The sequence below is a fragment of the Pristiophorus japonicus genome, chromosome 3, assembly GCF_044704955.1.
Source record: "Pristiophorus japonicus isolate sPriJap1 chromosome 3, sPriJap1.hap1, whole genome shotgun sequence".
Lineage (NCBI taxonomy): Eukaryota > Metazoa > Chordata > Chondrichthyes > Pristiophoridae > Pristiophorus > Pristiophorus japonicus.
Window position 1 is genome coordinate 310769165 of NC_091979.1, and position 16791 is coordinate 310785955.

Genomic DNA, 16791 nt, shown 5'->3' on the forward strand with positions numbered 1-16791 from the left:
CCTTCCCCAGAGCGAGGGCCCTGAGAAGAGCTGACTCAACTCCCCTTTAACTCAACTCCACCACAACGAAATCTGACTCCCACCTTCTTAACTCAACTCTACAACTCCATGCAAAAGCTGACTCCAAACTCCAACCCCCCAACCTCCAACTTCCAAACTCCAACCCCCCAACCTCCAAAACCTCCAACCTCCAAACTCCAACCCCCCAACCTCCAAAACCTCCAACCTCCAAACTCCAACCCCCCAGCTTCCAACTTCCAACCCTGTGTGTTTTTTTTTCAGCCTTTTCTTATAGTCCGTTCATCTTCGCGCCAAAACTGCATGCCATTGTCTTGGGTCTTCCTTGAATAAAATGGGGTGTGAATGGCAGTTCGTTGTGTATCGATCTGTCTGGAATGGGAGATTAGCCACACCTCCTGTATCCTGTCGCTCGCTGATGATTGTTCACTATCTCGACAGAGGTGCCACTCTGTCTGGGCTGGCCAAAATGATTGCATTAATCCTGTGGGCCTTTGTTTAATTATTCAAACTAATACCCTTTGTGTTGCCTTGTGTCTTACTGGGGAGATTTTTCCTGGACATGTTGCCTCTTCTGTGAGGGTTTTACACGAAAAGCTGGAGAAATGTCTTTTTAAAATATAAAGTTGCCTTGTATCCATTTTCCTGGAAGAACCGAATGTACACTCTTTCCCCCTTACGGTAGCTGGCTCATCCCCCGTCCGGTTCCGTGCCCCTGCAAGACTGTCTGTTACTGTACAGGGTGGCCAGAGTCCCATCATCCTCCGCGGTTTACAGGCTGTTGGCTGCAGTTGGTCATTTTAAACATGGCATCTTCCCATTCTCCCTGCCACATGTCTCCGTGGTTGGTTTTGCAGAACCTTACACCACCTAGAGAAAGGGAAGTGTGTCAGTGAGCGTGGTGCAATGTGTTTGGGTGATGTGCCTGCTATAGTTGAATAGCTGGATAGTTGGCATTGGGTGATAGGTGTGATATATGTGCGTGAGTCTTGCAGCAGTGGTAAGTGTGTGAGGGTGAGGTGAAGCTATGACTGTGTGGTAGGAATCGTGATTGCTTGAGGGTGTGGTGCATTGAGCAGCGTGTGAGGCCAGTGGTGCAGTTGGAAGGTTATGGCATTTTTGAAGATGCATTCATTCACCTTGACCACTCGTATTAGGTCATTAAACTTCTTACGACACTGGATCCAGGTCCGAGGGCAACATTTGTGGCACTGACATCTTGTGCTATTTCCTCCCACTGCCATCTGGCTCCCCATGCCCCTTTTTAAGCTTTCGCAAATTTCACCCCCAGTGTGTATGTTTGGCTAGGGAGTGGGTGGGGGAGGTTGCACAGGGGGAGTGATTGGTGAATATGGTGATACATTTGTGTTCTAATATTTTAATTGCAATAGCTTGAACTACATTAGTATTTGAAGAGATGATTAAAAATGCTTTCAAATTAGAATTTTTTAATGTAAGGCAATAAAATGTGGTACCGATTTTGCAGCAGTGTTGGATTTGCTACATTAGATAAACAGTTTTATGTGTAGTAATCGATATTGCACAGGGATTAAATATCCTTTGCTGTTCCAGCAGAGACCCACCAATACCTCAGGCAGAAGTCCAGCAGAATAGCTTGGAAATAGGCAGGGACTCCTCAAAATCTGGGGTTTCCTTGCAGACTCTCCACCTGCCACTTGCATGGAGGGAATGAGGCCAGGTCTGGGAATTCATAACACTGGGATTTCCTACTTCCCTGGCCCAAATGGGACCCAGCAGAAGTCTGGAGCCTGGTAAGCTTAGTCAGTTAAAGTGTACCGGCCTCTAGAAGGGCTCAAATGGGGATCCCCGAAAATGGTGAAAGAAAAAATAAACATTGGCCCTCCTGGGCTGAAAGAGATGCAGACATTTCTCTGGGTGGTGTCCCCTTCTTCACCCACCTCCCCTTGCGTGACATCCAGACACCAGCGTTTTCGGTTGTGTAGGTTTGATGGGTGCCTGAAATGTGCCCATAGTGATGCAGGCACCCATCGGGCCCATGTAAATCAGGGGCCCATCTAGTGATTTATTTTTTGCTGTAATTTTTCCACGTTTGTATTTAACCTAATGTATGAGTTTTGTTAAATATAGTTTTAAAGTGTTCGCAAATAACAAGAATGACTTGCTATAATAATTCCATTTGAACTAAGTGTAAGATTGTGTAATGAAAAAGAAGTGAGACTCACTTCATTGGATAAAAATATTTTATTTGAAACATTAGAGTTCCCTTTTAAATGTTGAGTGAGTGAATTTGCTTTATCACATGGTACCAATTCATCTAGATCAAGTAGATCCCATGATTGGTCACTGCTGGGTGCTGAGTTAGCTAATCTTGGCCTGGACTGTGATAACGTTTCGACAAATGACCGTAGGATCCCTCGGCTAAGGAGAAGGAAAGAAATTGTAAGCCAAGCTTTCTACTACTGATTGCTACTCCGTGATCCTTGAAGCATGTATACTTGAGCAGACATCAGAAAAAGACAGAGTCAGACACCACTTTACACCATGATTTGAGTGTCCTGCTGACAGGTACTGTTTAAGCTGATGCATAAGAGCTGGCCTCTTGGCTAAGTACCAGTTGTGAGTGGTCATGGAATTGTTCCCTAAGGTGAAATACCATCTTCAGCAGAAGTGTAAATAGGGACAATTGGAGGGATGTTTATGGCAGCTAAAGTGGTTGAGTGTTTGACTCCTTTCCAAGGTTGCACATTTGAATCCCAGTATTTCTCACTTTATTCCAAAATAATTATTCTGGCCTCTTTTCAAAGAACTTTCTGATGGAACTGTACAAGCACTGTACAAGCCAGTTATTGTCAAAGGGAGCGTTATTCCTGCCTAGTACATTGTTTGTAAGAAGATTTCCAATTGAAGGTAATGCTTTACAAACATGGTTCTTGAGCAGAAATGTAGCTGAACAATTACTGGATAAAGAACACACAGGTACTTTCAATAATAGTTACATAACTCACATGAAATAAACAAATTCCCAAAGTATTCTGCTGGCCAGTTTTCTTTCTCTTTCCTCTTCTATTGGCAGTGTTGACTACTTGACAGTTCCATGGGCACTGGCTGCACTCTGTTGCCTTGCTGAATTGACCATTATTCATATGTGAGCCTTGATATTATCAGTTGAACAATCGGCATTCACAACCAAGCCAAATGCTGTCCTTTATCCAACTTCTAAACATCCACATTTCCATTATAAATCGGAATCCGGAGTCATAACTCTGGATGATTTGCCTTTTCCCTAACCTGGGGTGCTGTCAAATTATGTTGCCTTTGTTGATATCAGTTGACTCGGCCCAAACCAGTGGTGTAGAACATGGAAACGTGTGAGTCTGTGTAGCTTGACCATCATCATCATCATAGGCAGTCCCTTGAAATCAAGGAAGACTTGCTTCCACTCCAAAAATAAATTGTCAGATACAGTCCAATACGGGAATTACAGTCTCTGTCACAGGTGGGGCAGACAATGGTTGAAGGAAAGGGTGGGTGGGGAGTCTGGTTTGCCGCACGCTCCTTCCGCTGCCTGCGCTTGATTTCTGCATGCTCTCTGCACGAGACTCAAGGTGCTCAGCGCCCTCCCGGATGCTCTTCCTCCACTCAGGGCGGTCTTGGGCCAGGGACTCCCAGGTGTCGGTGGGGATATTGCATTTTATCGAGGAGGCTTTGAAGGTGTCCCTGAAGTGTTTCCTCTGCCCACCTGGGGCTCGCCTGCCGTTTAGGAGTTCCGAATAGAGCACTTGCTTTGGGAGTCTCGTGTTGGGCATGCGGATTGTGTGGCCCGCCCAACGGAGCTGGTCAAGTGTGGTCAATGCTTCGGTGCTGGGGTTGTTGGCCTGATCGAAAACACTGACGTTGGTGCGTCTATCCTCCTAATGGATTTGCAGGATCTTGCAGAGGCAGCGTTGGTGGTATTTCTCCAGCACTTTGAGGTGTCTACTGTATATGGTCTACATCTCTGATCCATAGAGGAGGGCGGGTATCACTACAGCCCTGTAGACCATCAGCTTGGTGCCAGTTTTGAGGTCCTGGTCTTTGAATACTCTGTTCCTCAGTCGGCCGGTGGAGTCGGTGTTGGATGTTGCCATCGCTGTCTGCCCTTGCTGATAGTAGGCTCCCAAGGTATGGAGAATGGTTCACGTTGTCCAAGACCGTGCCGTAGATTTTGTCTAACCCTCGGGAAGCTGCCCACTAGTGTTAAATCTGTTTATTTACTCATCTCAATCTGTTGTTGCCAATGCTTTATTGAGGTTCATAATTGGTCAATTACAACCCATTTGGAATGAGAATATACTTTTTATGGAAGCTGCTGAGCTGAAATGTTTGAAGCCAAGTCTTTTCTTGCCACTCTGATGCTTGTTATGTTTGCAGTATCAGGGTAAACAACCACATTAAAGTATTTGAGCTCAAATGAAACAAGTCAGAAAGCAATGGCTCATACGAGAACAGCTTAAGGCTCATTGCTGCACAGCAAACCAGAGGTGCAAAATCCCGCAACACAACTCGTGCCAAAAGATTATGCACAGTTAATATTTTTGCACTTCAGTATTAGCAATCAGAATAATAAAATGTAAGAGAAATTATATTTCTGATCACTTTAATTCTCATACCCTTTGTTTCTCTCAAGCGTAAAGATCCAAAGCTGCAGATATCACTGAATGATTTCATCACAGCCTTTACCGTAACTCCTATCGGAATAACCCGTTATCTGACTTTACGTGAGCCTGTCGATCGGGAACGTCAGCAGAATTACACTTTTACAGTAAGATATATCGCATGTTTCTTTTGTGTTCGAATCATATCATACAACAAGCAAACTGACAGGAAATTGAAATGATTTAAATGATCGGATAGACAGTTAATCCAAATGGGTCAGTAAAGTTTGGCGGCGGATTTTTAGTTTCATTGCATCTACATCAAGATCTAAATTGATTTTGAGGTTGATAGTATCCACTGTAATGTGATTGCTGTTATGCTACATTTTTTTACTTGAACTGGCAGCTACTTTCAGAAAACTATTTTGCAGTGCTTCTTTCTGGCCAACATTAGATTGCTCAGCTAATGGATTCCTTTCTTTGTTTCTTGAAGATGACTGCTTCTGATGGAGTTCAAGAGAGCACTTCAGTCACTGTCAATGTCTTTGTGATCGATGCAAATGACAACACTCCAATTTTTCAAAACATTTCCTACAAAGTGAATGTTTACACTGACATGAGACCCGGAGAAGCTGTCATACAGGTAAGCATGATAAAACGACTGTATTGCAAAATTAAATTCATTTAATGTAATATGCAGTCATTGTTCAAATCCATTCAAGAGTATTTTGAGCAAATGAATTTTTTGGATACCTTCTGGGGCGAAATTCCCGGTGCTAACCAACTCGGGTTGGGACTTCCTGCGACCGGCGCGGAAGTCCTGACCTGGCCGTGAAATTGCTGTTACCGCCCCTCGCAGGAAGTGGAGTGCAAACTCACGCACTCGACTTCCTGTTGGGGCGGGTTCCGGGGCACCACTGGGATGCTGACACCCCTCCCTTTTGGTACTCTGCCAGACCTCTGATGGCCTCCCCTGGGCCACCAGGCTGGCGTTATGCCGAGGCTGCGGCCGCAGCCCATCACACCCGAAATGGAGTGCCGGGCTGACGGTGGCGGCCGCACCCACGCAATCGAGGAAGTCGGGCCGACCGGTGAATCGTCAAACTGTCAAGATGGTGGCGGGGTCCGCTTCCAACCTCCCCTTTAATTTCCACCCCACGAGCGGGTGTTGGCCCAGTTTGCGACCCACGAGACTGGCGCTGACACCTCTGGCGCTGGCTAATGTCCGCCACGTGCGGTGTTAAGCGGTCACCGAGCACGGCGACGATGACATCGACGATTGCGCGGCAGCCTCGGGGGGGGTGGGGGGGAAGAGGGGCTACCGGGAGGCATGGTGCTACCATCGTAGCGCCTTTGCTAACTCCCGCACAATTTTACGGGGGCTGGTGGCGCCCCCGGGCGGAAAGAGTTCTGCGTCCCATTAGTGCTCCCGAGACGCGTTAACGAGCGTCGCTAAACTGGCCAATTTCAACCCTCCTGTGTTTTCAAGTTGTTGTTAGACTATATTTTTGATCCTTTTTTTCTACGTCCATGATGAAAATGCCTATGTAAATATTCAAAGTTATCAGTTCTTGGCAAACATTGGTGGCTGTGCCTTCTGTTGCTTGGACCCTAAGCACTGGAAATCCCTCTCTCCTTCTCTACCTCTCTTTTCTCCTTTTAAGATGCTCCTTGAAACCTACCTCTTTGACCAAGCTTTGGGCAACCTGACTAATTTCTCCTTGGTGGCTCGGTGTCAACTTTGTTGTCTTGTAATACTCCTGTGAAGCGCCTGGGGATGTTTTACTACATTAAAGGCGCTATATAAATACAAGTTTTTGTTGTTGTAATTGCATGAGTGGCTTCCTCACTGCCATCATCCCAGTGCAGACCGCAATCAGCCCACATTGAGGTATTTACACTTTAAGGGGGAGAAATCTGGGGCAGTTCAGGGGTGTTAATGAATTTTCGCCTGGGCTCGGTGCCACTACCAACTTCTGTGCAATTCCGCAGCGATAACCGGTAGCACCCCACTCTCGTCATCACCGTGTGCAGCGACCCGTTTACGCCCCGGAGCCGAAAATTCTTTGCCCGCCACAGCTTCACGGGGCGTGTACCGGACTGTAGGCCGCTCGCGGGGCGATAATTAAAGGAGAGGTGGGGAAAAGCAAAAATAAAAAAATGGCCGACTTCTTCCTCTGTGTGCCTGGCTGCTGCCACAGCACCCCGCTCCCTGGTGGTCCAGGGATGGTCCCGTTTCCCACCCGCAGAGTCAGCAGCTTAGCCCTCCCCTTTAATGAAGGGTATGGCCCTGTCAACGCGCCAGGGCTCCACTTTGTGCCCCGCTCCTGCCCCACTGAGCAATATTTTGCACTCCATTTTCTCTCGGGTGCGGTAACTCCAATATAGGTGGCGGGGCCGGACTTCCGCACCTGGTGGTACCAAACTTCCCCCCCTAAGTTTCTGGTGCATTTCCTGACATGCCCTGTAATTTTAAATATCTCTCTCCATCCCCCACTGAGCCGCACTGAGACTTCAGCACAGCTCATGATATGTCCATGTTTTTTTTTTCTGATTTCCATCTTGGGCCTTCAAGGACCTCCCTTTCCTCCTTCATTCCTACAAAGAAATAGAAAGGAAAAGGATGGAGGCAATTTGCAGAGAGACTGGGAAAATCCTGAACCCGTATTGAGGTAGCTCAGTGAGTTTAGGTGGATGATTGTTCTGTGTAAAGAGCGTTTTGTTTTTGTTGTGTATGGAGAAAGAGTCAAACAGAATATTGTGAGCTCAAAGTAACGTGTGACCTTAGTCTTTTATTGGAGGTCTCCAGAGTGGTTCTCCAACCTGTGGAGCCTTCTTAAATACCTGTGCTCCCAAGGGATTATGGGATCCCTTGGGTCTCTGGGGAATGAGCCCTCTGGTGGCTGTACAGAGTAAATACAAGTCCACATATATAACAGTTTTGAAAAGGGTCAAGCTCGTTGAGGACATCATCAGTGGCGGTCTGCAGAACAGGACAGCATAGGTATCCAAAATGACGAAAAACCAGGTGTGCCTCACACAACCTCACCCTGCAAAAACCAAGTGCCATGGGCAGCAAGAGAACAACCCGTATTAACCAGTTACAGGAGAGCACCCTAGCCATCAGCCACCTCCTTTTTGTCTGCATATTTGGTGGTGGTTTCTTTCCAAATCCTTGGGCCACAGAACAGACGCATTACTGAGTGAAATGTTAAAATGTGGTAGTTGCCAGAGCGCAATGCATTCTCCCTCTGTGATGCTCCATCCGTCATACAGTAAAGTCGTGTTAAGATGCATTGTGAGACATCATTGTAAAATTGAGCAGAATTTTAAAGACCACCATATTTACTCCTGATCTGCTTCCAAAATCTGGCATCAGGTGATACACCATTTGCTCTTTCTGCTACCTCCATTCAGGCTGCTCTTGTGCTACTCTTCAGAAGGGAATGTTGTGCCAATACCTCCGACAGCAAGACCTCCAAAGGTGCATCCTGGAAGGGTGTCATTTGTCACTCTGGTCTTGCTGCAGCTTTGCCATAAAAGCAGTGCTTAAGGCGAACAGGAGCCCTTTGTGAGCAGCTGATGCCAGATAAAGTACCCGAGGTGCACGTGATACTGGGCCTCATTTATCGACCCGGTGAGCTGCGGACACCAGGACGGGGCAGTAGTGGTGATTGGGAGGGGTGGGTAGCAGTGATTGGGGAGGGCAGAGGCCAGGATCAGGGAGAGAGGCAACGGCGATCGGGCGGGGATGTGGGAGGTTGGTGAAAGCGATTGTGTGCAAGAGTGGGATCGCAGCGACCCACATGGTTTTGATTTAGGGCCTGGAGGATCTCCCCGGCTCCACATTCAGATAAGCATATTTTAAACACTAACCTTGTTGGTTGCAGCCTGCAGCGGTTTCTTTAAGAAACCTGTTGGCAGCATGGTGCTGGCTCCTTTCAGGGAAACCCAATATTGCAGAGGGGGGTTAAAACAGATATTAGGCCCCTTATTTGAATGAGCAAAGGGCCTAAAGCCTCTGAGGCGTGGGCCCTGGACACTTTTTTTGCGTACACCAATATGGTAGGTGGCGCATTTTCGGCTTACAATGTGTGTGCTCATTCTTCCCGGTATAGGAGGCTATTTAGCGCCTGAAAAACAGATGCTGTGCAATCGAATTCTAGGCCAACATGTCATATAATAATGAATTTTCTTTATTAAATAAGGTTGTAATTAATCATTTCAACCTTGTATGAGCTATGAATTGCTTCCACTTCCTCGATGCTGACAAGCCTTCATGCTTAATGTCACCCATCGCTGTTTATAGTTCAATGTTAAGAAGCAATATGTGCCTGGCCTATTTGCTCAGTTTGTGATGCTGTCGATGACTTGATTAGTCAGTGATTCTTTACTTCAGTGATTGACAATGCAGTATAATCTTGGAGTAAAATTCTACATAGTTGTGCTCCATTTTCAATCATAGTTTAGACCAAAGCCCAAAATTCATGCAAATGCTTTTAACAAAGTAAATGCACCTTGCATAAGCAAATAATGAAAAGAAAATGCAAATGGAATCCTTGCACAAAACCTTCTTAAACCAAATCAAATGAAGAATTTGTGATTTAATTTGAAAGTATTGTTTTATAACGATAACAAGAACTTGCATTCATGTAACAGCTTTAACACAGTAAAACATCCCCAGGCCCTTCAAGGAGCTTTACAAACAGTATTTGACACCGAACCACATAGGGCAGATGAACAAAAGCTTGGTCAGAGAGAGGTTCTTGGAGCATCTTGCAGGAGCATAGAGAGGTGGAAACATGGGAGCTAGGTGCAGGAGCAGGCCATTTGGCCCTTCGAGCATGCACCAACATTCCAGAAGATCATGGCTGGTCATTCACCTCAGTAGCCCTTTCCTGAGAGAGAGGTTTAGGGATGGAATTCGAAAGCTTAGAGCCCAGGCAGCTGAAGACACGGCCGCCAATGGTGGAGCGATTAAAATCAGGGATGCACAAAAGGCCAGAATTGGAGGATATCTCTGAGGGATGTAAGGCTGGAGGAGGTTACAGAGATAGGGAGGGGCGAGGCCATGGAAGGATTTGAAATCAAGGATGAGAATTTTAAAATTGAGGCGTTTCGTGACTGGGAGCATACAAACTCATTACATCTGAATTTTTAGAACATGTTTTCAGTGATATATGCCAAGAATGTACCAGCCTCTTGAAATTCAAACCATGAAGGAGCCTTAAGTAGGTCTGTAAAACTTTAGACACATTAATGCTGTTATATATGTATACTTGTATTTACCCTGTACAGCCACCAGAGGGCTCATTCCCCAGAGTCCCAAGGGATCCCATAATCCCTTGGGAGCAGAGGTATTTAAGGAGGCTTCACAGGTTGGAGAGGCACTCTGGAGACCTGCAATAAAAGACTAAGGTCACACGTTACTTTGAGCTCACAGTATTCAGTCTGACTCTTTCTCCATACTCAACATGGGATCCCTTTGGACTCCGGGGAATGAGCCCTCTGGTGGCTGTACAGATTAAATACAAGTCCACAAATATTCCAAATGCTGTTGAGCTCACTGTCACCCATTGCCAGCTTCATGAAATATTACCTTTCTGGTAGCAGTATGGAATTTAGCACTAAACCTCTATATGTGAAAAACACATGGATCACATTCCATCTCAATCTTTCCTGTAGTGAAATCAAGTTTGGTTTTGCAAGTCCAGTGATTCTAATGAGTTCTTGCCAAATATACAAATGTCATTGCTCTGTTGTTCCCCCAGCTCATCTTCCCCAGGCAATGTTCTCTTCAACCTGAGTCGACATTTTTATGAATGAAAATAAATAAGTATTAATAACTAAATAATATTTCAACAAAGGAATGTAAAATATTAAGTCATAATTTGTGCTAAAACATTAACCAAGTAATTTAATTTTGTGTTTTTTAATTAAAGCAAATTGTATCTTAAATATGAGCAATATATTGCTCATGGTGTATTGCGAATATTTCTGTTACAGTTTTGAGTATCATTAAATATTTTTTTTAAATATCAAATTAACTAAAATACTGCAAGGAATTAAAAAAAAATCTCTTTCCAAAACTTTTCTTACAGTCCAAATAAATGTTGGGAAACATATCAAAAGTTGTCCACATGTTAATAAAAGGAATGGATGGGTGGCATAGGCGGCTTTCCCTCACTTCCTTGTCTGTGCTTGGTACATGAGGAGTGCGAATCACGGGAGGGAGGTGCAACCTCCTGCTGTGAAACACTCTGGGGCAGGAAGAACATGAGAACATAAGAAATAGGAGCAGGAGTAGACCATACGGCCCTTCGAGATCTGGTGCAGAAGTTACTGCCTGCAGTGAAGACCTGGCCAGTTCCCCTCTTCATTCAGCTGCTTTTTTTCCTGCGTTCTCAGGATGTGGGCGTCGCTGGCAAGGCCAGCATTTATTGCCCATCTCTAGTTGCCCTTGAGAAGGTGGTGGTGAGCCGCCTTCTTGAACCACAGCATTCCGTGTGGTTAAGGTTCTTCCACAATGCTGTTAGGTAGAGAGTTGCAGGATTTCGACCCAGCGACAATGAAGGAACGGCGATATATGTCCAAGTCAGGATGGTGTGCAGCCAACCTTACACTGCGTGATCCTTCAGCCAGACCCCAATTCTGTTTCTGTGCCTTTAATACTGCGGAGTTTGGAGAGACTTGGCCTCACTCCATGCCTTAGACTCGCCTAGTACCTTCCTCCCCTCCTGTCAGATGAGATGAGCTGCATTGCCATCCCAGTGTTTTATCCACCCAATTTCCTCTTTTGCATCACTTGCTTCTCCCTCTAACAATGCCTGCCTCTAACCCTGGCTCAGCCCATCTTCTGTTGACGCCATGGCCACGATTTTATTAACCATGGCAAGTCCATGGCGGGCCATATCAGTGGCGGGTCCCGGTGCCGCTGCTGTCTCCATCCTGGCCTCTGAAATGAATTTCCTGAGATTGGGCTAGTTAAGCCCACCCAGCGCATTTGTCGGGCCAATTAGAGGAATTGACGTCATTTGATGACATGTTATCAGCTGGTTTCCTTAAAGGAACCATGTCCAAATTTAGTTTGACATTTGTGCTGTCAGTGTTCTATAGTATTTAGGTGCTGCAAATATTGATCAGCACTGCCCAAAGGCACAGAGCTACACCCAGGCTCTCCCATGACTCCCTCCATATGCTTATGGAGGGACTCACTGCACACAGGGAGGACCTCTTCCCTTCCCATGGATGGGAGAGACTTCCCTAGGAGATCAACACAGCCAGGTTGCACGTTGCACAGGAGGGCACAAGCAGGGATTTGGTCAGGAGGACCTGGCTGCAGTGGTGCAAATCTTTCAATGATCTCAGTTGATCACAAAAGGTTAGTACAAAGCCACACTCAACCTCATCCGGCTGTGCCACTCATCACATCTCCATCACTCTGCCTTCCCTACACTACTCCTGCACATCCTTACTCACACTAACTTACCTTGGACCTCCACCCATCACTCTCTATCTATATTCATCTTAGACAGTCCCTTGGAATCGAGGAAGACTTGCTTCCACTCTTAAAATGAGTCTTTAGATGGCTGAACAGTCTCTCGGCGATGAGACTGTCTATCTATATTATCACATCCCCATCTCACTAGCCACCCCTCACACTCACCTTCATCCTTGTGCAATCATACCAACTAACAACACACAAGGGTAGGCACTTAGGTGTTTCATGCAATGTAAAGTTTCTGTTAACGTGGTGTCAAACATTGAAACCTTTTATTTTCAACACTTTTCATTCTTGGACACCTTGAAGTGGCTTTTTGAGTGGCAATGAAGGGTGAGACATAATGGTATCCCCCACAATGGTGATGAGTGTGAAAGGAATAGCTTGGGCATTGTAGGGATGCTTTATGGTGTAGGTGTGGGATGGTACCAATCTGGTGCATCATGTGGCAGCCAAGGTGTACAGCGTCAAGTGAAGTAAATCTGGCCATGGTGAGGCCATCGCTGGCCTCACGGATGGCAATGTGGTGCTGATGCTGCACAGGACACAGAGCATCAGTTGATTGCGGAAAATTTGGTGTTGTTGGTGCTACTGGTGTGCCTGGTGACGCTGGTGTTGGGGCTGATCGTGGTGGGATTCTGAGGACCAAGGTGAGAGCGTTTCTAGGGCACGCATGCTGCTGGAATAGATGGCAGGTGAAGTAGAGATGACTGAAGCGATCTGTCAATGGTGGGAGAGGTAATTAGGTCAGACTGGATGGAGACTTGTGCAAAGACTTGCAGCATGGTGAATCTGTTGTGGAAATGTAGCTTAGGGAGCTCATGGAATAAGGAAAGATATCTGAATCAGTAGGGACCTTTGCCTTGGCATATGAAGCTGTCAACTCATCAGCTGATTGAGCTGATCTCCCGCTTCAGCTTCACAGATGAGGTCCAGGCACAGCAGGAAATCAGTGCCCAACCTGTCAAATCCAAAAAGCTGGACAAAAACTATTTATAAGTGGCTGTAAACAAGTCACAAATTATTTAAATTCACCGCTGCATGTTAGGTCTGCTCAGTGCTGACAGACCCAACATTTGGTAAAGGCACGTGGCAGCCCGGTTCAGGCCAGGGTTCTGACCCGCTGGGGGAAAAAAAAACACTTTCCCAACCGACCTGCCACCCATCGCACTCACAGACCTGCCGCAAAATCCAGCCCCCTGTCTCGCTCCCATCAAGACTCAACTATTGCAATGCTCTCCTGGACAGCCTTCCATCCTATACTTTGTAAACATCACCAAGCTAGTTATCTGCTATTGCTACTTTGAAAATTACCTTTAAAAATGTTTAATTTTGAGGTTTGTATAAAGAATAAAAAACATCGGGGTAGAATATCTGCTTTGGACTCGATCTGCGAATCCGGCACAAAGTGCGCCCAAAATTGCGCTCGTTTTGAAAAGTGTTCCCCCCACTCCCCCCCCCCCCCCACCCCCCATGCCCCGAGTTTCCGCTCAAACTTATTTGCATGTCGCTGAATGCAAAATCTGCCACGAACCAGCACAATTGGGCAGCGTTTTGAAACTTTAAAAAAAAATTTGCTTTAACTATATTCCTTGATATACCCAAGAGTGGTAACTTGCCGCAGTTTGGTTCATGCAGCTGAAAGTGGGTTTATCACAAAAATAAATATTTTAAATCACAGTGTCAATCCAATTCCTGTGAATAACCTCATTTTAAATTACCGAAAATGATTCTTAGAAAATATAGAAAGCTATTTTCTAGTTATATTGGTGCACAGCAGTCAGTTACTTCACAATTTTTTTTCATTCAAAACCTTTCAAAAAGCACCTGTTAGTGTCCTTGCCCCCAAAAGAGCGAACTTAATTTTTGCAGTCTCCTCAAAGGCCCGCAAACGAGCGCAATTAGCGGAAACTCCCAATAGTGATTAATTCATCCTGGGGGCGTGGCCAGTTTCGTGGGCAGGGCCTGCTTCCAGAATGATGTTTATAAAACTAACACAAAAGATCATGGAAACTCGACTTGCGCTGAAAGCAGGTTGCGTTTAAAATAATGCAATCTTTTGCACGGGTTATGTCGATATTATGCAAATTGCACCGAAAAAAGAAGCTCCATGCTATAATTCCGTTCCTAATCTGAGGAAGAACGTTCTTGCTATTGAGGGAGTACAGCGAAGGTTCACCAGACTGATTCCCGGGATGGCAGGACTGACATATGAGGAGAGACTGGATCAACTGGGCCTGTATCCACTGGAGTTTAGAAGAATGAGAGGGGATCTCATAGAAACATATAACATTTTGACAGGATTGGACAGGTTAGAGGCAAGAAGAATGTTCCTGTTGCTGGGGAGTTCCAGAACCAGGGGTCACAGTCTAAGAATAAGGGGTAAGCCATTTAGGACCGAGATGAGGAGAAACTTCTTCACTCAGAGAGTTGTTAACCTGTGGAATTCTCTACCCAGAAAGTTGTTGAGGCCAGTTCGTTAGATATATTCAAAAGGGAGTTAAATGTGGCCCTTAAGGCCAAAGGGATCAAGAGGTATGGAGAGAAAGCAGGAAAGGGGTACTGAAGTTGATCATATTGAATGGCGGTGCAGGCTCGAAGGGCCGAATGGCCTGCTCCTGCACCTAATTTCTATGTTTCTAAAAATGGTTTAATTGACAAAGGTGGAAGAGACTGTAGGTTCATTTACTGTGCCTTCCTGCTATCTTAGAAGTCATGACTGATAATGTAGTTCTCTTCAAGAAGCTTGTTTGATTTTATCTTGAATAGATCTAAGCTGCTTGCCCCTACAACCTCACTTGATAAGTTATTGCACAAACCAGCCACCCTCTCAGATATGCATTGTTTCTTTGGGCTCAAGTTTCAGACCCCCGTTAGAACGGCGCACATCTAGCATTTCTCAACTTATACTCGTATTTCCTCATTCTGGCATCTAGTACGAATTCAAATGTCTTTCATTTATTGGTAAATTTTATTGACATTCATGATTCATATTTTCAGAGATATTATATCGTCACTGGATTACTTCCTCTGACTGACAGCCTTTTATACAAGCTAACATCCTATTAGTAGCTTCTCTCACAATAGTTTTTCTGAGAATGTTCCTTGATTTTTGACTTGTCATCAAAAAAATGGGATCTGGATTTCCTGTTATTTTCTGGTCTAACTTCTGGTTTGCACTTGAGGAGGAAATTCTGGGCCATTATGTTTTTTTGGCAGCATTCGAGCTGAATCTATCAGGATGTTTTGTGTGGCAATTTGTATGTGTGATACACATGAGCTAGATGCAAAACTTTATCTTGCACTTTCAGATTTCCTATAGCATGGCTCATAAAGGTTGATAAATAAATATATATTTTCTCCTCACATACTGTAGTTGCATGAAGAAATTAATTTTGTACATGTAATATGCTGCAGTTCCGTAGATAAACATGCACTTGAATGAGCTAGATACGTAATATGTCCTGATACAACTACCTCAGATTAAATTCAAATGTTCATGCTTTATATTTTAATGTTTTCATACAAAATAACTTCAGATGCCTTCACAGTCTTAAAAATGACTTTCTGCCTTTGAGTGATGATGGTCGTTTTCCATTGATGTTCGCAGGGCTGGGGTTTGAGGGCTGGAGTTTTGACATGCTCTTGAATGCCAGTTTTGTTGCAATCAGAAACAAAACATCCTAGTGTTGTTAGTTGCTCATTCTCCCAGTTCTAATATATAGTGGTGTTCAGATTTAGATTTAGAAGGGATGTAGTCTTGGATTCATTCTAGGAGATTCGAGACCTTTCAAATACACCACAAAATTCTATATTTGTAAAGTCAATCATTCGTTTTTTTTTAATATCTTGATTATGGTTGGATTCTTATTTCTAATAATAAATCCTTGGTTAAATGGCTGAAATAATTTCCAAACAAGTGTTTTATTGGTAGCTGTTTGCTGACTTCTGAATCTTGATTGGAAATTTTTGTTCCCACTTATTATTTATTTATTAGCATGATCCATACTTGTACATTTGTGATTTGTTGGCGATTTTTGAAAATTACATTTGAGCCAGTCAGTTGCAACTAAATTGTATGGTTTTCCACATGATACTCTTTAAGTAAGGTGCAATAGGGTACATGCTAGAAGTAAGATGTATTAATTTATACAATGGATTTTCTAAGTTTTTAGTTGCATTGACTTGTAGGATACATTATAAGACGGATATTATCAGGGCACTGACTTGCATCGATAGAATAGGTGAAATTAGATTCTTATCAGAGTATTGTATGAGTGCTAGTGATACTTTTAGACTTGGGTTCTATGGATATATGTTTAATTTCTGGTGGTTGAGAGATTTCTTTAAAGGGTTTCTTCACCAGTGATCTAGGGAAACCTGGATTATTTAAAATGTAGCGCTGTTTTTTTTTTTAAATAGCTCAGTTTTCCCCACATCATTGCTTTTATAAAATCTGCTTCCCCAATCACAACCAACCCCTTCCTAAACCCCAAAAGATGCTATGGAAATGTGAGTTTTCTAATTCATTATATAGTCACTTTATGTCAGGGTTTCCTTCGGCTGTGAGATTCGAGCTCTGGAGGATCCAGGGGTGCTGGAAGGAGCAGTTAACATGAGCCCTTTGGAGCAATTTTAAGAGGTCTATGAGTCGCA

General features: G+C 44.5%; 1 protein-coding gene across 1 annotated transcript in view; it reads left to right on the forward strand.

Annotated features, from left to right (window-relative positions):
- The window catches only part of pcdh15b (protocadherin-related 15b), a 1866923-nt gene that overhangs the window by 1189620 nt on the left and 660512 nt on the right, over window positions 1-16791 (forward strand). The window contains exons 14-15 of the mRNA XM_070875055.1: window positions 4667-4801; window positions 5128-5277. Coding sequence (XP_070731156.1) covers window positions 4667-4801; window positions 5128-5277 — 285 coding nt within the window. The remainder of the gene's footprint in view (window positions 1-4666; window positions 4802-5127; window positions 5278-16791) is intronic.